Consider the following 23,802-nt stretch of genomic DNA (forward strand, 5'->3'; position numbering starts at 1 on the left):
AAATACATCACAAGTGGCCATGTCTTACAGACAACCCCCCCCCCCCCCCCCCCCCCCCCCCCCCAATCCCCAAATATCAGGAGTGTATACAGGGCTTAGAGTGTGAAAGCAAAACTTTCGAGAACTGTACAAGATGTTAGTTTATTTCCCACACAATCGTTTGGGTTACATTTGTGAAAATGTCTAAAAAGAAAAATATCATTGCTGCCCACAGCAGCCAATTTTTTCCCCCACTTCCCACAACATTGTAAGCAACCTGGTGCCGTTAGATAGTACATCTTGTCCCGAAAAACCAAGCCCCCATACGACAATGTGAATGCAAAAATTAAAAAGTTATGGCTTTGGGAGGGCCAGGAGTAAAGAATTAAATGAAAAAAACGGTCTTAAAATCAAATAAGATTAGGGCGATAGTTAAAGTGCACTTCAAGTCAAACAAAGATATTCAGGTATGACTGAGGGTAACCGCAATCTCTCCCACCCTATGTCGGCTGTGCAGTGCTGCTCCTAATCATTTCAATGGTAGCAGTGCTGCAGTAATGAGCTCGGTCCACTGCACAACACATGGAAGAAAGACCTACTTCTGAAAAATTGATTGGTGGGGGTGCAGGGTGTCAGACCCCCGCCGACCAGATGGTGATCAACTATTCTGCTCCAACTACAAACTGCATGCAGTAGCAACAGACTCAAGTACAATAAACTGGGTAGAAAAGGTTTCAAATTTTTTTTATAGTACACTGCTACCCTGATGACATCGAGCCTCTGGTAAAACATGTTAGTAAAGCTTTCTCTACCCTGATGACACCAAGCCTTTGGTGAAACATGTCGAGAGAGCTTTCTCTACCCCGAGCCTTCAGTGAAACATGTCGGGAGAGCTTTCTCTACCCCTGATGACACAGGGCCTTCAGTGAAACATGTCGAGTGAGCTTTTTCTACACCTGATGACACCGATCCTTCAGTGAAACATGTTGGGACAGCTTTGTCTACCCCTGATGACACCGAGCCTTCAGTGAAACATGTTGCTAACAAATTACTGTAACTGTCTGCCCTAAAATAGGGAACCACATTTATCCTACTGAATAACAAGCAAGAGAAGAATTGTTTTAATAGGATAACATAGGGCCATTTTTAGATGTGTTAAGTATTAATAGGGTGGATCAAAAGTTCAGGACAGGACCTTCATACCCATCGGCTATTTGTGTTTAATGATTCAAATACCTGAACCCATGATATAAGGTCCTTTTTGACTATTATATAGGGAGAGAGGTTAGCAGTTTGATCAGATGGGGTTCAACCACTGGGAACCCTCGGATCAGCACGAGAAAAGTGCCATGGCACTTTACTGTTCACCTTCCGTTCAAGTGTGGCTGTATCTAGTATTGCTCTAGAATAGGCTGCAGTATCAAACACAGCCCTCCCACTCCAAGTGGTCAAGCCATGGAGTAAACAATGCAGATGCAACTCCAGTCACCCCTGAAAAAGATGCTATATAATTTGGTATAATTTTGCTGATCCTGTACTTCTTCTTACCTCGCTACTCTCAAACTTTACGTTGATCATGAGGGTCTTGTTGCTCTGAGAAGTCTTTGCGAACACTTTGGAGGAATGCTCCAGCTGAAGAGGAAAGTTGGACTCCATCCAGGTGTCCCAGTTCATGTGCTGCCGCCGCAGGGCGATCTCTTCACAGAGCTGGCGCATTCTGCCACGGAAGTCATTGACTTCTAGGTCATTTAAAGAGTCAAATTCATGAAGGCCTGTGTAGGGGTTTAAAGTGAACATGTGTAACACAACCAGATGAGAATCAGAAGTAATAATCGGGAGCTTTGTACTCCCCCTCAACCCATCTTGCGGTCTGCTCTTACCTTTGCCAATCAGCAAGCTTATTTGGGAATTTAGTAACTTCTCGGCTCGATCCCCCTCCCTGGCCACGAGCCTTAGGACTGGCAGGAAGGGTTGGATATCACACAGGCGCCTCTGCTCATCCTCCAGCTCCTGCTGCTCTGCTGTCTGATTGATGCACGTGAAGACGTAGGACGTGGATGGACCAAGGGTATGAAAGAGCGGTTCTTGCTGCGCCCGTTGCCATAGTAACTAAGACCACAAGTGAAGAAAGGGGGTCAAGACGGCACAGCATGAAATAAAGATGCTACTACAACAAGGCCTCTATGGATTCTCCATGACGATACAAACTTTCATATGTAACCTCTCCTGACATGTCTGTTTTAGTAACTACTAGCATTGTTGTGCTTTAACTCTATTACTCCTTATATAAATTTATAGCTAAATTGTTAGCTGGGTGTTACCATTCCCTTTAGCAAACAGATGCACGTCCCCGCACAGTGTGCCCCGAGTGTTAGACTCTGCTGGGACACACCAACAACTGGCAACACCTAGCTGGCAATTTATTCATAAATGTCTAACAGGAATAATAGAGGAACACAACATAGAGGCAAAGGAGTAGATGCTCCAGAATTGTTATTTCATATGAAATACAACTAAGGGAACTTTAACACTAGCGGCAGGCCGGATCCGACAGGGTGAACAGCCTAGTCTGAAAGTAGCCTAATACAAATCAGGAACGGCCTCTTTAATTTGCATTCGTGCCAGATCTCCCCTGTACCCACATATCTCCCGGCTGCTATAGAAACAAAAAGGCACACCAAGCCAATGAAGCCTCTTAATGCCAGAGACAAAAACAATACAGAAATATAGTTCAGATGGGCATGAATAACAGTAGTCCTCACCTCCTTGATATTTCCTAGGCTGGCACTGCATGGCACGGGAAAGTTGAGGTAAATGCCAGACGGTAGTAGGAAATCCACCAAAATGCTCTGCTTCTCCTCTTTGGCCCAGAAGTCCACTGGGCAGTAAACTCCAGGTGGCATCCTGCCCTGTGGCTACCGTCCCACAGGCCCTGCAGAGAGAGCAGAGTCCTCTATTGGTCTCAGAAAGTGCTCACCCAGCTTTCTGGCTCATCTGCGTAGTTCTATACATAGGTGTAGAGATGGAGAAAGCTGGGTGGCTGTGTGGTGCATTATTCTTAGTTTACATTCTGAGAATAGTCACATACATAGTTCTTTATTTACAGGGATTTTCCAGGAGCACAATACTGATGGCCTATCTTCAGGATAAGGGCTCATGCACACGACCGTATGCATTTTGCAGTCCGCAAAAAACATGGATGACGTCCGTATGCATTCTGTACATTGCGAAAAGGAACAGCTGGCCCCTAATAGAACAGTCCTACCCTTGTCCGTTATGCGGACAATAATAGGACATGTTCTATTTCTTTGCAGAATGGAAATAAGGACATACGGAAACGGAATGCACACGGAGTAACTTCTGTTTTTTTTTTTGCGGACCTATTGAAATATATGGTTCCGCATACAGTCTGCAAAAAAAAACAAAAAAACGGAACAGACAGAAAGAAAATATGGTCGTGTGCATGAGCCCTAAGTCATAAATATCTGATCAGTGGGCATCCAACTCCCGATAGCCTCGCCAATCAGCTGTAGCGGCCGGAGCGCTGCTGCCTCTTCATAGGTCTGTGACCTCACGTTCGTGGTCACGTGGGTGCAGCTCAGTCCTACTGAACTCAATGTGCCTGTGCTGCTATACTAAGCACAGCTGCTATGTAATGTGCAGGACGGTGTATGCTGTGAAAAGGCCACCGCGCTCACTGAAGCGTTGCTGCCTCTTCAAAGAGCTAAAAGGTGTCGGACCCCCATGATCAGGTATTGATGAGGACAGATCAACATATTCTACTCCCAGAAAAACCCTTTAACCTGTCCCCCCAACACCACTGGTATGTGACATTTAAGGCCTTTGAAATAATGGGAAAAAATAAAGGAATAAATCCTGATAGCAGGAGAGAGTTCTGTATGCCGCCATGTTGTGTGTATAGTAGTACAAGTATGCCAAATGATACATCTATTTGAGGATGCCAATCACGCCACCGTAGGAGGAGGGCTAAAAGATTTTATTGTCAAGGTCCCCTCCACAGTATTATACACTGACATCATATACAGTGACACTGTAGGAAACGGACGGAGTGACTGCTGGGCCTCGTCTGAGAGAGAGATCTTGACTGGGGGTTGCAAAGAAGTTTCTGGGGGCATTTCAAAAATTTGCTGTGGGGCCCAGTCATTTGCAGTTACGCCACTGCTTAATAGCTAGATCGCCAATCCAAAATGGCTGCCAGTAAGTCACCGTGCGTTGACGTTGGTGAAAGCCTCTTTCTCGGCTGCTCCTCTGATTCAGAGTTCCTGAAATCTGCAGAATACTGTGTAACCCCGGGGAGAAGCCTCGTGTGGATCATATTCCTTTATCTGCGAGGACGAGAAATTCCTGACTCACGCACTGGCAGAGGAATGCTGCACTGACAGACGACTGCTAATGTCTGCTCCAGACGTTACCACCTGGGATCCTCCATCTTTTTAGGTCATTGAAACAAATCTAGAAAACGACCTCTGAAAAAAACATAAAAAGCTCTAAACATATAATCCAGGGGCGCTGCTGTGAGTCCGTGTCCACATGCCGCCATTCCGGGGTCACTCCAGAACTGCGGGCGCCATGAGGTCATCTCCCATCCCACAAGCCATAGCTTCCTCGTTTCACCCATCCCTGGTCTGTTCGGTCGAGCGAAGCTACATGTTCTAAAGCTGCAGCGTTTGTGAAACTACAACTCCCAGCATAACCAAACAGCTGCAGGGAACTGTAGATTCACTAGACAAATGTTACAAACCACCATGTGCCGCATACAACTATAGAATTGTATTCATCCTGAGCTTTCTAGTTCATTAAAACAGAATGCCAGTACCTCTGACACTGTGGTACAGATCTTGAAAATGATGAGGAATTTAAATAACACAGCTGGGAGTTGCAGCTTCTCCTAGGAAGCCAAAGGTTGCAAAACTTAGATGGGACGTGCAACAATGTTCATCCAGGGCCTCCTGGTTCAAGAACAGTGTGTCTAACAATGTGGTTTCTGCCGTTCAGTGGGTTCACAAAGCTGGGCGACAACCACCATGGGTGTCAAATCTAAATACTGACGTTACTCTGTTAACAGTCACAGCAAGGGGCGGGGGTGCTATGGAATCTTTAAAAATTCCCCCATACTTCTACAGAATTACAAGGTTACACATTACATCATGAGAAGAGGATTCTGGAATTTCCCCTGGAAGCCTCAAACATCTGTCTTAGGATTATAATATCCAGAAACCATACATATTACCCCCAGACAGGACGGATACACTGCGTCATACCTAGTGCAGGGCCCGAGAGGGCGGAGCATGACACACGGGTTCTTCTTTGGCTCCACTCCCTCAGGCACAACACAAGGTAGCAGCTTTGGCCACAGTGTTCGGTTAAGGCTACTTTCACACTAGCGTTCGGGGCTCCGCTTGTGAGCTCCGTTTGAAGGGGCTCACAAGCGGCCCCGAACGCATCCGTACTGCCCTAATGCATTCTGAGTGGACGCGGATCCGCTCAGAATGCATCAGTCTGGCAGCGTTCAGCCTCCGCTCAGCAAGCGGACACCTGAACGCTGCTTGCTGCGTTCGGGTGTCCGCCTGGCCGTGCGGAGGCAAGCGGATCCGTCCAGACTTACAATGTAAGTCAATGGGGACGGATCCGTTGGAAGTTGACACCATATGGCTCAGTTTTCAAACGGATCCGTCCCCCATTGACTTTCAATGTAAAGTCTGGACGGATCCGTTGGAAGTTGACACCATATGGCTCAATTTTCAAACTGATCCGTCCCCCACTGACTTTCAATGTAAAGTCTGGACGGATCCGTCTGAACTACTTTCACACTTAGAATTTTTTCTACAATATAATGCAGACAGATCCGTTCTGAACGGATCCAAACATCTGCATTATAGGAGCGGATCCGTCTGTGCAGACAGCAGACGGATGCGCTCTGAACGCTAGTGTGAAAGTAGCCTAAATAGTCTATAATTCAATGTTGTGCCCTCACTGATTCCTCACATTATCCCAGATATCCTTTTGGGATAAGTGGCCATTACTATGATCTGCGCCTGGAGTATACTGCAGTATAGGTAAATGCCCCCTGTATACGCCGAGCCAAAATATTACCTCCAGCAATATTACCTCGAACGCTGGTGTGGACATAAGCTGAGTAACTAGGAGGGCGACCTCCAAATCAGTTCTCACACACTACGGACATCTGGGGTTGTTTGTCTTTTGGCGTCATGCACACGACCGTATCCGTTTTGCAGACTGCAAATCGCGGATCGACAAAATACAGATGTGATCTAATACAGATGTGATCTGTGTTGCGTCCACATTTTTTGTGAACCCACTGACTTCAACGAGTCCGCGGTCCACATTTTGTATAGGACATGTTTTTGCAGAATGGACATACAGATGTGGAAAGCTTTCTGCCTCTGTATGTCCATTCCGCAAATAGATAGACTATGTCCGAAAAAGGTGGACACGGATCCGTTAGAAACAACGGGTCTGCCAATAAAATGCGGTTGCCACAAAGACTGCATCGATATTTTGCGGATTTGAGATTTGTGGACCACAAAACGCTTACGGTCGTGTGCACGAGGCCTTATCCATGTAAGGGGAAGGGGGGTATTTAATTTGCAGCTATCTTATAGGGTCCTTAATGATTTTCTATTTTTATTCGCCCTTTCCCCGCTGGACCCGTAAGGTAAAGAATACTTGCCCACTCCCTGCCACTCAGTTCCAGCTCTGTGGTTCCCCGACTGTCCATGATGGAAGTTTACATGCAGGGGCCACAGCGCAGTGATGGTAACTGGGGACCCAGAACCAATCAGCAGGGAACAGGAAAGTAAGCTTCCCCTTTACAGGTCCAGAGGGGGGGGGAGATTTCAAAAATACAGAAAGCCAATGATGGAATATCCCTTTAAAGCAACTGATATAAAGTGGTATTCTAGCACAAAAAAAACAACACTTGTCCCCTGCTGCTATGGTTCCGAAGTTGAAAGTTCTATCTTCCAATTTTTTATTTATTTATTTTTAAATACACCCAACCCAGAAAATCTAGGTCATGTGACCAGGATCCAAATCGGCAGATCAGTATGAAAATGTGAAACAGGAATAAATTGTAAACTCATACAAACGTGGACTGTAAACTGCTTTAGCCCAAAAATTTTAAAGGGATTTTTACGCTGCAGAATTCCAGCAGTTACGCTGCGGACCCGGCTCATGTGGACGACCCCTCACAGTATGGACGCCAGGCTGGTACACTGTAACAAACTATCAGGACGGGAGAAGGATTTGCGCCGCTGATGCGTTTAGCTCATGGATAGGATGTAACAAACCCTCAGCTAAAAGAAGTATCAGGTCTATACAAGATTTCAACCCTAATACGTCACAAAGCTGAGAGCTTCACAGTCATTCTGGCATTATACCCATGAACTAGAGAGCTCAGGATGAACAATGCTATTCTACCAAACTATAACCACTCATGCTCACACAGGCAGAGATGGAAATAAAAACGCCCCAGTGTGTACAGCGTTGTGCCCATCCCAGGAAAGTATGTGAATGAACCTGAAGGCTCACAATGAACAATTCTACCGATCCAGCTCTGTGGGATTCTCGGTATACAAAATCAGGGGTCATCCTCTGCAAACCACGGGGTGTCTGTACCTGCAGCTTATGAGGACTAGCTCTTAAGAGGGTTACGCTGCCCTCCGCACAGTGGAGTACACTGTGACCTTTACATCACCAATACCACAGTGATAAATCACCTCTTATCAGACGCCAGTCGTCCGTTTCTACATTTAAAGCCGGAAGCATCAGGCAGATAAAACAAAGGTCTGAAGGGGCAGTCAGATCTGACCTTGCAAACCGTAATCTTCAGAATCGTGAATGATATAGTAAAGGTCCGATAATCCAGAACCAACAGCATTGGGCAAAGATAGTCCCAGGCTCATGTTTGGCCATGGCCCAAGCGAATAGATGAATGACGACCACTGGCGCTCACCTACGGAAAAGCTCTGCAGTCCAGTAAAATAAAAACCCTGCCAATCCAGACATACAGATTATATAGGCACAAAGTATAATGAGAAAATGCTCCTATACTTTATTCAATGACGTGTTGCCAGCACCATGCTCAACCCCTTTCTCCTTTCCTTTGCGATACTGCAGTTCAGCCCCACTGAGCTGAATGGAGCCAACCTGCAATACCAGACACAACCCATGGACAGGGGTGGTGCTGTCTGTGGAAGAAGGCAGCCATGTTTTTCTAACCCTGGACAACCTTTTTAGGGAGAGTTCACATCCGTTTCATTTTCCGTTCTTCTGATACATCCGTTTTTTTAGATAGAAAAATAGTACTGCATATCAGGCTTCCCCCCCCCCCCCCCCCCATCTAAAAAAACGGATCTCTGGCGGAAATGGCTCAAACGGATGCCAAATGTATAACCGATTCCATTTTTCCTGTTCTTCTGACGGATCAGAATGGAAAATGAAACGGAGATGTGCGCTCTCCCTTGTTTCCATAATGAGTAGGTACAACGAGCTCCTCCATATCAGCAATGTCACCATTCTTAGGCTACTTTCACATCTGCGCTTTCCCTTTCCGCTATTGAGATCCGTCATAGGATCCGTTATGACGAAAGCTTTTTTTCTGATCCATGAGCGATCCAGCAAAAACGCTAGTGTGATAGTAGCCCAACATTCCCGACCACATGGCCACACGCTGCGCCTTTAAGAGCCAGGGGACGTCAGTGTCCGTTACAGATAGTATTTTTTATTAATAGAGAGCGGCTGAGTCAGAGCTGGGGCGGGGGAAGCAGATCTATAGAGCGCGCTCGCAGGCAGACGCAGGAGTGCTCAGCCATTGTCTTTGTGAGCTCATTGTCAGGCGGTTTACGAACACGTTCTGCATTCATGAAGAGGAATGTGAGATCAGTTACCTGACCGGGAAGCTGCAGAGTATCTCACTTAAAGGGAAAGAACATGTTAAAAATAAAAGGTCCACAACCAGTGCGACTTCTTGTCCTTGATTGTTTATGGGATATCAGGTTCTGGGAAAGTTGGGTGAAAACCAATATGGCTGCTATTACAACCCTAAGAGACATGAACTCGCCTTTTCCTAGCTCCGGAGCTACAGAACTGCCAGTTCAGTCTGTGATTTGTAGGGATGTGTCACCACATGACATGGCAGCACTGCAGTTCAGGGAAAGCTGGGTCCTTACGTCTTTTACTGATATTTTGCAGATTATCAGAGAGCAGCGCCTTATGGAAGCTCGGCGGCCTAGCTAACCAGTCACATGACTGACTGCTGCGTGGGGCGGAGCCTGTCAGTTTCCAAGGGCAACCAGCAGACTTTTGTTGTATATACCATTCACCACGATCATGATATCTGATACTATATAATGTACCCTCTTTATATTTTGTATTTTATGTAATAGTCTGATGAAGGCCGGATTGTGGCCAAAACGTCACGCATATATGATCTACCGCATTTCCTATTAAATACAACTCATCAAATGGCTGGAGTTTGCATTCTTCTTGCAGCTCTGGAGTATAATACAGGATGTAACATAGGATCAGTACAGGATAAGTAATGTAATGTACACAGTGATTGTACCAGCAGAATAGTGAGCGCAGCTCTGGAGTATAATACAGGATGTAACATAGGATCAGTAAAGGATAAGTAATGTATGTACACAGTGATTGTACCAGCAGAATAGTGAGTACAGCTCTGGAGTATAATACAGGATGTAACATAGGATCAGTACAGGATAAGTAATGTAATGTACACAGTGATTGTACCAGCAGAATAGTGAGCGCAGCTCTGGAGTATAATACAGGATGTAACATAGGATCAGTACAGGATAAGTAATGTAATGTATGTACACAGTGACTCCACCAGCAGAATAGTGAGTGCAGCTCTGGAGTATAATACAGGATGTAACATAGGATCAGTACAGGATAAGTAATGTAATGTATGTACACAGTGACTGCACCAGCAGAATAGTGAGTGCAGCTCTGGAGTATAATACAGGATGTAACTCAGGATCAGTACAGGATAAGTAATGTAATGTATGTACACAGTGACTCCACCAGCAGAATAGTGAGTGCAGCTCTGGAGTATAATACAGGATGTAACATAGGATCAGTAAAGGATAAGTAATGTAATGTATGTACACAGTGACTCCACCAGCAGAATAGTGTGCGCAGCTCTGGAGTATAATACAGGATGTAACTCAGGATCTGTACAGGATAAGTAATGTATTTATAAAGAGCCTAAACCTTGTATATAGGCTACAAGTCTACAAGTTAGAGTATGTTCCCATCTGTGTGGGAGACGCCATCACGGTCCTCAGTCACAAATTCAGTTACAGTAAAAAAAAAGACAATAGTGCATCATGGCGCCTGTTTTGTCCAGTAAAATGATGACCTACCTAATGGAAAAACCAACAGACTCCCTCCTAGTCAATGGTGTGGTGTCAGACAGGGGCCACTTACTCCCATCATTTGATGAAAACCGTGGTTCCATCATTTTAGTTGTTCTGTTCTTATAACGGAGCAGAACAATGGAAATGAAAAGCGCCTATGTGAACACAGCCTAAACTGTAAAAGACCGCTATAGAGCGCAGGCCGTGCTGTAATATACATTTACAATTTACATAAAGAGGGGGTTTCCATTATTGCATTTCACGTTTCCCAATTTGACGCAACTTGGGTTTCACTAGTACCGGAACAATCACTACAGAAACTGCAGCACGGTAATGTCATCTGTTACAGTGGGTTGCATATAGATCCCATCGGCCTCAGAAACGACGAGGTTATATACAGATTTTGTGAGCTTATAGATTTAGAGTAAATGGGGTCATTTTTGGAGGCTGTATTTGCTTTGCCCCAATGACATTTCTGGTGACATGAAGCAACTTTTATCCCTATTGTGTGTAAGTCAATATCTGCAAACAGTTCTAATAACCCTCTTGTGTTAATCACATCTGAGATGACACCCATTACTATGCCCGCAGGGGTTTCCGCCCAGCTTTTACTGACCTAAATACGCAGAGGTCCCACCATCTCTCTCCCTAACTGTTCTGCTTGTGCAACAGTGCGTTCCACTAACGAAACAGGAGGCTCAGGATGAACAGTGTCATTACCTTTGCTTACTGAATAGAACTGTGTGGAGGGAGTGAGCTGTACTAATTTGGTCTCCTGCTGAGAAACTACCAATTGGCTTGAGCGCCCATGTGAACTGCCAACTTTCCACACAAACTGAATGGCATCTTAAACAGCATTTCTTTTTCTGTCTACTGTTCACAGCTCATCTGTACATTCTACTTCCCATAATCTATTCTCTCCCCAGATCTACTGCCAGTAAAGAAGGAAGTATTTCCACTGCCGGAGATGTAAGTGGTTAACACCTGCTTAAAGGGGGCAGAGGGTATTTGGTGGCAAGGGTTGGTAATAGGGAGAGTCAAGCCATCTGTATTTCCTCACATCGACAAGAAATAAAACTATTTACATAAGAAAAAAAATGTTTACAAATCTAATAAAAAATACAATAAAATAAAAACGAGAATATTCTGTAGATACAAAATAAATACCGTACAACAGCGCACTCCTGCTATGACACATTTCTGGGTAAAACTCTGCCTAGATGTGATGCAGCGGTAGAATCCCCCTCCCACCTACCATCGATTTCACAATCCTGACCCAAAACAGAATCATATTTAATTATAAAGGCAAATAAAAAGGCTTAAATTTGATTATTCTCTCAGTTCTACTAGACAAAACTCCCTCCTGTCCTTGGGATACGGGGTACACAATGTAATGTCCACAAGTGGTTAAACATGTGATCAACAACGGCCACACAAAACTGAGGTATAACCTTAAAAAATCGTGCAGTCTTTGACCACCACATGTTTGAAAATGTGGTCATGTGCTAGAGGCCTTATAGACTGCCCGTCACTGGTATGGGGATCGGCTGTAATGCACTGGTATATAAAGGTATGCCAGTGCATTATAAAAACGATGTACCCTAGTGAAAGTAAAAATAAATAAATACAAATAATTAGGCCTCTTTCACACGAGCGTGGCGGATTGGCTCCGGATGCATTCAGTGAAACTCGCACCATTTTGCAAGCAAGTTCAGTCAGTTTTGTCTGAGATTGCGTTCAGTTTTTTCCATGCAGGCGCAATGCATTTTGATGCGTTTTTCATACGTGTGATAAAAAGTGAAGGTTTACAAACATCTCCTAGCAACCATCAGCGAAAAACGCACTGCATCCGCACTTGCTTCCGTTTATCACTGAAGACCCATTCACTTCTATGGGGCCAGGGCTGCGTGAGAAACGCAGAATATAGAACATGCTGCATTTTTCGCGCAACGCAGAACTGATGGGTGGTTTCTATTATGTAAGCCTCACAAAGTGACTTTAGACCTGAACTGGTCCTTAAAAAGTGGGTTTTGGAAATTTTCTGAAAAATTTCAAGATTTGCTTCTAAACTTCTAAGCCTTCTAACGTCCCCAAAAAATAAAACTGCATTCCCAAAATGATCCAACCATGAAGTAGACATATGGGGAATGTAAAGTAATAACTATTTTTGGAGTTATTACTATCTACTATAAAAGGTAGAGAAATTAAAATTTGGAAATTTGCTAATTCTTCCAAATGGTTTGTAAATTGAGTTTTTTTTTTTATTAATAAAAAAATAAATAAATAATTTGACTCAATTTTACAATAAATGACGAGAAAATCTCAGAATGGCCTGGATAAGTAAAAGCGTTTTAAAGTTATCACCACATAAAGTGACACTGGTCAGATTTGCTAAAAATTGCCTGGTCCTTAGGCCTCTTTCACACGACCGTATGGCTTTTTTAGTGTTTTGCGCTCCGTTTTGCACGGATCTGTTCCATTTTTTGTTTCCGTTGTGTTCCAGTTTCTGTTCCGTTTTTCTCTATGGCATATAAAGTAATTACATACAAAAAAATTGGGCTGGATATAAAATTTTCAATAGATGGTTCTCTAAAAACGGAGCGGAAACGGAAGACATACGGATTCATTTCCGTATGTGTTCCGTTTTATTGCGGACCCATTGACTTGAATAAAGCCACGGAACATGATTTGCGGGCAATAATAGGACATGTTTTATCTTTCAACGGAAGGGAAAAACGGAAATACGGAAACAGAATGCATACGGAGTACATTCCGTTTTTTGTTTTTTTTGCGGAACCATTGAAATGAATGGTTCCGTATACGGAACGCGAAAGAAAATGGGCCGTCTACACAAAAAAATAAAATAAACGGTCGTGTAAAAGAGGCCTTAAAGGTGAAAAAAAATTCACACGCTCACACCATATTTGCCAGAACATGTATACTAAAGATGTTATTTAAACCACCACGTGAACAATGTAAAATAAACAAAATTATTTTTTTTCCTATTCACCACCGCCACTCAAAATAAATAAGCCCCATGTGCCAAAAAAAATAAAAAATTAAATAAATTGTACCAAGGAAAACTACATCTCGCCCCACAACAAGCCATATAGTTCACATAAAACTATACATATTTGTTGTCACCCTAATCGTACTGACCCACAGAACAGTAAAGCCTCATTCACACCATCAGACTCATCATTCTCTCAGCTTCATGTACCTGCTCAGCATAGAGTAGTATGTCCTGGCCATGGGAAGGTCTCAGAGGAAGAGGGTCCATATACAATGTATAAGAAGATGAAACAATAGGGGGGCCTCCGACATGTCAGTCGGCATTGCTACAAGGATCCACACACAATGTAAACTTCTCCCCTTGGGAAGCAAAGGAGTAAACAGACAAGTAATAAAACCATAAGGCCCAGGTAAGTGTAAAATAAGTGTGACATATGGCATATCTGCCGACTGGGCACAAGGGCACTTTAATTCACCTTTGAGAACTGGATAAATAGCAATTCCTATTATCAGAATCCTTCTAGGCTCTACTGTACCTGCTTTGCCAGACACAATGGTGATGGGATGGTGAAGGGTTTCCCCTACTACCTATCTGTGAGCTCAATATACACTTACCTTTCAACAAACCTGACTTTAGTGAAAAGCACAAGCTAAGACATAAAATACATCTTATTACAGGAAAATAACTTTCTCTACTTTTACCTATCCTTAAAGAGGACCTTTCGCCTGGATATCTAGAATCTAATTATACTACCTAAGGCTACTTTCACACTAGCGTTGTTTGAATCCGGCGTTCAATTCCGTCAACGGAACTGCCCGCCGGATCCGGAAAAACGTGTGAAAACTGATTACATTTGAATCCTGATCAGGATTTTGATCACAATGAAAAAATGCATTGGAAAAAACGGATCCGCCATTTATGGACTTTAACTTTTTTTTTCACATTTTTCGGGTTTAACATGCAAAAGTCGGATCCGTTTTGACGGAACACACGGCGCCGGATCCGGCGTTAATGTAAGTCAATGGGGAAAAGGCCGGAGTTCAGTCAAAGTGTTCCGGATTTTTGGCCGGAGGTAAAAATACAACATGCTACGGTTTTCTGAAAAGCCTGGTCAAAAAGACTGAACTGAAGACATCCTGATGCATCCTGAACGGATTGCTCTCCATTCAGAATGCATGGGGATAAAACTGATCAGTTCTTTTCCGGATTTGAGCCCCTAGGACGGAACTCAGCACCGGAAAAGAAAAACACTAGTGTGAAAGTACCCTAAGGCCTCATGCACACGGCCATTGTTTTGGTCCGCATCCGAGCTGCAGTTTATGGGGCCGCAAAAGATGCGCTGTCCACATCCGTTGCTCTGTTCCGTGGTCTGCAAAAAAAAAATATATATATATATATATAACCTGTCCTATTCTTGTCCATTTTGCGGACAAGAATAGGCAGTTATATCAATGGCTACAAAGAAAAAAATATAGGGGGTTGAGTCCGCACAACCTGCCTGCAGGTGCACATCACTATGGCGAAATACATACACAAACGGAAAATGCAAATGTGATCGCACACTACATCCAGCAATCTGCCCTCCATGCTGGATGAGACATTGGTTTACATTTTGGCCAAAGCATAGTAAGCCACTCACCGCGTCAAGGTCGTCTCAATTGAGTGGTCCCTAACTCTTGTTCCTACCCGTTCATGGGCCACGACAGCCACACAAAATCCAGGGAACGCAGGTCAGCATGCAAGCCAAGTACACTTTGCTTGTAACCCCGTCCGGTGCCATTACAGCTTTCATCGGATCCAGGGATGCAAGTACCAACATGCATGCTGAACCTACCATATACTTCTCCTGGAGCCAGATGGCTAATGGTAGGTTCTATACAAGCAGACTCAGTTTTATACTGACTTTAAAACCAGCCTCCAGGACAGATTAACTGGTCAGGTGTGCTTGACTCAAAGGAGATCGCCACGCCTCCAATATATGCTACAAAGAAAAAAATATAGGGGGTTGAGTCCGCACAACCTGTATATAGGTGCACATCACTATGGCGAAATACATACACAAACGGAAAATTGTGGAACGCACACAGACGCCATCCGTGTTTTGCGGATCCGCAAATTTGCGGACCGCAAAACACACAATAGTCGTGTGCATGAGGCCTTATGGTGCGTCCCCCTGTTATGTCTTAGCAATTTATTTTTCCTAAAGAACCCCCCATTCGTCTGCTGTGGTCCCCGTATCTTTTAACGCGTCATATGCTAATGAGGCGACTTGGTTATACTAGGCGTGGACTAGAAGTTCTCCTGGGCGCGGTTATCTTCTCCCTGGCTGCGAGCGCATCCAAACAGAGCGCCCCCCCTCTTAGCCAGGGAGAAGGAGCTCAAGTTCTCGCAATAATCAGGGGTATTCTTGTTGTTACATTATCCACTGTCCACAGAATAGGGCATAACTATTAGGCCTTTTGCACACAACCGAATGGCTTTTTCAGTATTTCGCGGTCCACAAAAAAATACGGATGACGTCCGTGTGCATTCCATTTTTTTGCAGAACAGCTGGCCCCTGATAGAACAGTACTATCCTTGTCCATTATGCAGACAATAATAGGACATGTTCTCTCTTTGAACAGAACGGAAACGGAAGGCATACGGAGTACCTTCCGTTTTTTTTGCGGATCCATTGAAATGAATGGTTCCATATACGGGGCGCAAAAAACGGAACGTAAACAAAAAAAAAAAACACATTAGCATGCAAGAGGCCTTAGGGCTCATTCACACGAATGAGTGTTGCCCGTTGCCGTATTGCGAACCGCAAATCCAGAGATACGGAATGGTGCGGAACGGAACACTACAGAGTGCTTCCTGTGGTTCCGTTCCGTGCCTCTGCACCGCAAAAAAATATAGAACTTGCTCTATCTTTTTGCGGAACGTAGGGATCGCGGACACGTTCAAGTGAATAGGTCTGCGATCCCCATGCGGATGGGCTGCAGTCGGTGCCTGTGCATTGTGGACCGCAATTTGCGGTCCACAGCACAGGTACGGGCTTCACACTGTCACACGGGCTTCACACAGGTACGGGCTGTACTCTGCTGTCTCTGCAACTCCTGTAGAGATTAATGGAGGGGCGGTGACTATTGCTCCATTTATTTCGGGGCCCTGTGGGGTACAGCTTACCCATATTCATGATCAGTGGGGCCCCAGCTGTGGATAGAGGATATCTTGACAACAGAAATACCCCTTTAATTCACAGCTACAATCTGCCTTGAAGAAGAAAAAAAAAGATGGACTACCAGCTCACTGTAAAGTGAGGTAACATGTTGCCCATAGAAGTCTATGGAAAGGGTTGGAGCTGAGCGAGAAAGAAGACTGAAACAGAGAGATGCTGCTGCTGGCTCTAGTAAGTTTTCTATCTCACCCCGTACTGAATTCACAGCTACACTGCTCAGTACTGAGATATACTGTCCTCCATGCTACACGTGCTGTGTATGGGAGACATCATAGCGACTATCCTCCAACCACTAGCTCAGGAAGAACGGACAATCAGAGATGGAGTCTGCAGAGGATAAATTCAGGATACAATGGGCGGGTGTTCCTCATGTCATCTACGCAGGCAAGGGCTCATTCTGAACGGTTTCTTGGAATGACAGATGTATGTGCTGATACTGCTTCTAGTTCTTAGAAGTATATATTAGGGTAATTGTTATTTCTGCAATATCTTGATAAATTCCTGCAATACATGAGCTGGAACCGGAACCTTCTGACGGGGTGAGAGAGACCAGACCTACGAGTCCATATAATATCCGCATGTAATGGGATTAAGGGCAGCTCTCGATAATGGTAACTGCCAGATGATATCACAGGTATGAGGAACTGCAGGGAGAGCAAACAATACGTTAGGGTGAGGCACCGTAACAGGCTGGGGTCAGCAACCTCCCACACCACAGCTCCCAGCACGCTCTATACACTTCTACCAGAGCGCCTAGAACAGCACAGCAAGTGTGCATGCTGAGAGTTGTAGTTTCACCACAGCTGGAGGGCTGGAGGTTGCTGACCACTGGTCTAGACCTAACGTGTGAGAGACAGGATGACCAAGGAGAGCCCACACAACACTTGCCAGGGATCAGGGACCAATTGTGGCGGTAGCATTCTGATCATCTGGAAGCCACAGAACCATGTGATTTCGGACCATTGGACATTCTGGATCAGTGACAGCCTAGCACAGGGGTCAGCAACCTCTGGCACTCCAGCTGTGGCGAAACCACGACTCCCAGCATGCAAACTTGCTTGGCTGTTCACCGAATTCCCATAGATAGAAGTGAATGGAGCATGCTGGGAGTTGTAGTTTCACAACAGCTGGAGTGCTGGCGGTTGCTGACCCCTGTGCTAGGCTGTCCAATGGTCCAGAATCACATGGCTTCCAGATGATCAGAATACTACTGCAACACATGTCCCTTTATCAACAAGACTGACAACTACTGCATACTACAGATATAGCAGTGCCCATGTGGTTTAGGCGCAGTATAGCTGTGTACTACTCCTCTATATTGTAATATACTGAATGAAAGCAGCAAACTGGAGTTGTCTCCTGAAGAGCTTGCAACCTAAACCATCACATACACATGGACTTGAGAGCACGCTACGTTCAGCCTGTCAGTGCCAGCTGGAGAACAGTATGAGCTATGGGCATGTGTTAGGATGCCCATGGGCAGCAGAGGCAACTTTGGCAGAAAAAAAAAAAAAAAGAAAAAAAAAAAATTGTAGGCGAAGCCTCGTTACGCTGCATTGACCATCCGAGGATTTACCAACTGAAACCTCGGACGTGTGTTTAAAGGGGCTTCCCGGGATGTTGATGGTCATCAATATCTGACAGGTGGGGGTCTGACTCCTGAAACAGCCGCCAATCAGCTGTCTGAAGAAGCCATGATGCTGCGGTGAGCTCTGTGGCCTCTTCCTAGACCAGCGAGGTCACAAGGATCAGTCTCGGTTCAGTGAATGGGTCTGGGTTGCAATACCAAGCACAGCTCCGGCACAGAGCTTTGCTTTCCTTGTCAAGGAGGCGAGATTTTAAATGGATGGAGTTCGTACACGTTCCATTTTTCCAGCAGACCCATTCATTTCAACGAGTCTTTTGGGGGGGGGGGGGGGGGGGAGAGAACGAATAAGAACAGAATATTCTGCAATTTACTTAGCGTGCACACATTGCACGCGAAGTAAAAAAAAAAGCGTGCACACATTGCGCAATTTCTACAGAAAATATCCACTGCAATTCTGCAATAATCCACATGGAAATCTGCAGATTTTGGTAAAGATTTGCCTGCGGCACCTCCCCTGGCGCTTTTCTGGTCCCATGCCAGGCTCTTGTGATAACGTCTTATCCCACGTGACCAGGTTGTACAGAGACAGGCAAGGGAGCCAGGGGAGGTAACCATAATGATTACGCGCCAATTTGCCACACGGAAAATTCAAAGGTAGAACACAATGTGCCATTCTAGGTACCAAGGTGACTGTCATGCCAATCAGAAGAGGCAGGGGACCAGGAAGATAGGGGTTTCCCACCCAGTATTAAGTAAATGCACAATAAACTGTTCGGAATTTTTGAGATATACTTGGTGTTCCGGTTTCTCATCATTTTAAGATCTCTGCTTGCTGTCAATGAATAGGAACCTTCTTGTTTACACTCAGAGGCTGTAAAACTGATCTGACCTAATATTTTTCACAGATGGGGGGTTGTTACAATTACAGACAGATAACGCTGTGTGAGATTACAAATCTGGAATACTTTTTTTCCCCTGCACCGACACATTGCAACAAAGTATCAGGACAGCGGAGGGTTGTGCTGCCAACCTGTTTCGCTCACAGAGGGTTTTCTGGACTGGATGCAATGCAACTCCAACTCACAGCTGTTTGTGTAGTTTTCAGCCTTTGGCTGTGAACAGAAAAGTTACTATTCACTGACAGCAAACTAATGACTAGTCTGTGCCTAGAGGGACAAAGCAATCATTTCTGATCAACACAACCATGCCCATCAGTCAGTTATCAGACAGGCAAATGCCAAGCACCACTTAAGTGCCAACCAATCTGCACTAGAACAAAGCTGAAGGTCGCAGAAAATGGTACCCCAACAATCACAATGCCCCAATACGTAGTGTATACTGGAAGGCTGACCACAAGGCATGGGCAGCATCGTATCAGACAGACTTGTAAGCACCAGGATGCCAGGTGAGCTACGGGCATGTGGTATACCAGTATATAACTGGAGGAGATTAATCAGTGCCAGTCAGGTAGCACAAACAGCTGCTTTTAATTTAGGAGGGAATAAACGGCCATGCTGCGTAGAAGACCAAGATGCCAGGCAATGAAGGGTGAACCATTCCAGCCTGCGTCACTGATTAGGTAGACAGATGTGGTAATTAGGATGCCAAGGGGCGGGATTAGCGACCAGGCTGCCACTTGGTGATATCCTGCTTACCGTCTCCAGTCTAATAGGCTAAACTGAAATAGATGCCAGTCCCTGTGGTGCCAATGTGAGAACAGGAATAGAACAATATGGTACTAAATGGCACATCGGTTACCAGGCTAGACTGGCACTGTAGCAGGTGCTCAGACCACTACTGCATGTTCCATCACTGGCATGATAAACCGTGGGTGAACAGTTATAACAATGCCACACAAGGGGCAGCTGAAGTGAGAGGATGGGGATTACCAGTCAGTGGGTTGGTAACATGCCAGGCAAAATGAAAAGAGGAATGGGAAGTAATAAGAATGCCAGGCACCAGCCCGTTAGTGAAAGTCTGGGCAGAGATGCCAGACAGAAGTGTGAAGCTAATGGGTGGAGTAACAATCTGATGGCAGCCAATATGTATGGTGAGTGTGGTGAATGCTGAGCAGCGTGGAGCGACAGGTGGTGCCAGATTACAGTGATGCCAGGCAGAGCAGAGAGCAGGCAGGGTAACTACAATGTTGGGATGTTAGGAGAAAAATTTGTATGGCGGGACAATGATGCCAGGCGTAGGCCATATAGGATAAATGTTAATCCAGGGAGAGGGGTAGGCAGGGTAGGCAGCGTCGGATAATGGCGATGCAAGGCAGTGGGGGAGAGCAGTGTGTGATGCCAGTCAGAGGGGTGAGCAGTGTAGTGACACAGTGATGCCAGGCAGAGTTATAATCAGTGTGGGGGTCTTAGTGACACCAAGCAGAGGGGTTAGCATTGTGGGGCGACAGAGCGATGCCAGGGAGAGGGGTTAGCATTGTGGGGCGACAGCGATGCCAGGGAGAGGGGGTTATCATTGTGGGGCGACAGCGATGCCAGGGAGAGGGGGTTATCATTGTGGGGCGACAGCGATGCCAGGGAGAGGGGGTTATCATTGTGGGGCGACAGCGATGCCAGGGAGAGGGGGTTATCATTGTGGGGCGACAGCGATGCCAGGGAAAGGGGTTATCATTGTGGGGCGACAGCGATGCCAGGGAGAGGGGTTATCATTGTGGGGCGACAGCGATGCCAGGGAGAGGGGTTATCATTGTGATGCGACAGCGATGCCAGGGAGAGGGGTTAGCAATGTGTGGTGGTGATGCCAAGCACAGGGATGAGCAATGTGGAATGACAGCGATGCCAGGGAGAGGGGTTAGCATTGTGGGGCGACAGCAATGCCAGGGAGAGGGGTTAGCATTGTGGGGCGACAGCAATGCCAGGGAGAGGGGGTTATCATTGTGGGGCGACAGCGATGCCAGGGAGAGGGGTTATCATTGTGGGGCGACAGCGATGCCAGGGAGAGGGGTTATCATTGTGGGGCGACAGCGATGCCAGGGAGAGGGGTTAGCAATGTGTGGTGGTGATGCCAAGCACAGGGATGAGCAATGTGGAATGACAGCGATGCCAGGGAGAGGGGTTAGCATTGTGGGGCGACAGCGATGCCAGGGAGAGGGGTTAGCATTGTGGGGTGACAGCGTTGCCAGGGAGAGTTGATGCCAGGCAGACGGCTGTACCGTGTGGACTAGCAGTGACACTAGGAAAAGCGGTAAGCAGCGTGGGTGATGCCAGCGGTGAGCAGACAGTGGCTGGGGGCGAGGATGCCAGGCAGAGGAGAGCGGGGGGCAGACAGGGTGGTGACGGGGAGGATGGCCGGCAGTGCGGCGGCGGAAGATGCGCGGCGCGGTCTCACCTGCCTCCTCCCTGGCTCCGGTGCCGCGCTCCCCTCCGGTCTTCTGCCCGTCTCCCCCCGGCATTAACCCGTTATCTCAGGCTGTTGCTAGGGACGTTGATGTGAACAGGCCGGGCGTGTGTACCACGCTGTGCCGCCCTCCACACTCCCCGGAGCTGCTGACAACCCTGTTGTGTTCCCGGTACAGGCCGGGCTCCAACTGCCGAGCATTTCCCATCAGAGGTGACAGAGCATCACCATGGGCGAGGCCAACCTTCCTGAACCAATCACATTCGCAAACTTTACTAAGGGCGGGGTTAGTTGACTATATAGGCGTGGCCGATGAGGCATTTACTCCCAGACTTCGGTCCTAGAGCCTCCGTGTCTTTTGTCTCCTGTAGTGGAGCGTCCTGTCACGTGCAGTAGTGTGCCCGGCAGGGTGGCAGGTCTATAGCATTAGATGACATCTTGTAGCCATATGTTATAAATGTACACGTACAGAATTCATTTATGTGTACATCCCTACATCCTTCATATATATACCTACATACAGGGGTGCACCACCAATGAGGCCAGGTGAGGCGAGCGCCACAGGCAGCACCAGGTAGTGGCAAGAGAGGGGCAGCCGAAGGGCCATGGGCTGAAGGGAAGTAGTTAGCAAGGCGGATTGGCTTCAGACCTTCCGGGTGGGCTGAAGCACAGGGGGCCGCCTGGGCCATGCTCATGGCCGGCCAGTGGAAGTTTTTGGGGATGTATTTTGTGCTGCTGGCAGTATTTTGTGATGGATTGTGTTTTTTGGCTGTGTTGGGGTGGTATAATCTGACATAATATGGTATTGCTGGCCCTGCCTTCCATCAATTTGGACCCGACTACAAAACAGGGCCACTTTTAGTATTTTTTCCAGGGCCACTTTAAGTTCCCAATCCGTCCCTGGTGGTTTTCGCCTCAGGCAGCAGAACCGCTAGGTGCAACCCTGCCTACATCCATCCATTTATAAACACATACTGCCTTCTGGTGTTTAGCTGGGCCACTAAGTCCTACACTGTAACCTACAATCTTGCTTTATTTTTTCTTACATACCTTCATCACATTAGATGCACAGGGGTGTAGCCATAGGGGTGAACATGTAGCAGTAGCCACCAAGCCCTGGAGGTGTCCCAACATCATCCCTCCTACAGAAAAGGTCCCTGGTATCATAAATGACACTTGGTAGGTACGGGGCCCTCTTATAGATTTTGCATTGAAGCCTATGACCTTCAATTTACGTACATGCATACAGGGCCAGGACAAGGTATTTTGGTGCCCTAGGCGGCTGCTTCCAAAAATGTATCAATTTAAAGTGCCCTAAGATAAGTAAAACACATTTTAAAAGAAGCAGTCAAGAACAGATCCAGTGACTGACAGGTAACGTCTCCACGGATTTGAGTTCTTCACTTCCCTTTTCTTTTCCATTTGGGGTCCACACCATCACACGCAGACGTCTTTGGTCAGGGGTGTGCAGCCACCTCTGCTATATAAGAAGACACTAATATCACTATATGGTACATGGGGGACTGTTACAGATTTTGCAAATCAGCACCCAAATTTCTATAGACCCCAGATCAGCCCCCAAATTTATACAGTCCACTGTCATCCTGCTGCTCTTCCCAATACTGCACCCGCTGTTCTCCCCTATGCCCACAAACACTATACTGTCAGACTAAACAGTGTCATACAGATAGCCCCCCCCCCCATAGTAATAGTGCTTCCAGACTGCCCTCATTAGTAATAGTGCCCCCAATAGTGATAATATTCCCCAGAAGTGCTCCAGTAGTAGCAATGCCTACATATTGGGCCCAATAATAATAATACCCCACAGTACCCCCGTAGTAATAATATAACCATAGGGCCCACAGTATTTATAAAGCCTCTCCTGCAGTGCTGCCTCTAGTTCTACTGCCCCCCTGCCATTATAACTCCCCTGTCGTGCTCCTTGTATTATAATTCCCCCTTGTAGTTCCAATTATATTTATATCTACACTGCTCAAAAAAATAAAGGGAACACTTAAACAACACAATGTAACTCCAAGTCAATCACACTTTTGTGAAATCAAACTGTCCACTTAGGAAGCAACACTGAGTGACAATCAATTTCATATGCTGTTGTGCAAATGGGATAGACAACAGGTGGAAATTATAGGCAATTAGCAAGACACCCCCAATAAAGGAGTGGTTCTGCAGGTGGTGACCACAGACCACTTCTCAGTTCCTATGCTTCCTG

At 46.1% G+C, this 23,802-nt stretch overlaps 1 protein-coding gene across 1 annotated transcript in view; it reads right to left on the bottom strand.

Annotated features, from left to right (window-relative positions):
* The window catches only part of PIK3CD (phosphatidylinositol-4,5-bisphosphate 3-kinase catalytic subunit delta), a 43,265-nt gene extending 21,484 nt beyond the window's left edge, over positions 1-21,781 (bottom strand). The window contains 4 exon segments of the mRNA XM_040426864.1: positions 1,528-1,751; positions 1,860-2,088; positions 2,742-2,911; positions 21,564-21,781. Of these exon segments, the coding sequence (XP_040282798.1) occupies positions 1,528-1,751; positions 1,860-2,088; positions 2,742-2,882 (594 nt within the window). The 5' untranslated portion in view covers positions 2,883-2,911; positions 21,564-21,781.
* Positions 21,782-23,802: the final 2,021 nt, after the last annotated feature.

This window comes from Bufo bufo, chromosome 1 (assembly GCF_905171765.1).
Source record: "Bufo bufo chromosome 1, aBufBuf1.1, whole genome shotgun sequence".
Classification (NCBI taxonomy): Eukaryota; Metazoa; Chordata; class Amphibia; order Anura; family Bufonidae; genus Bufo; species Bufo bufo.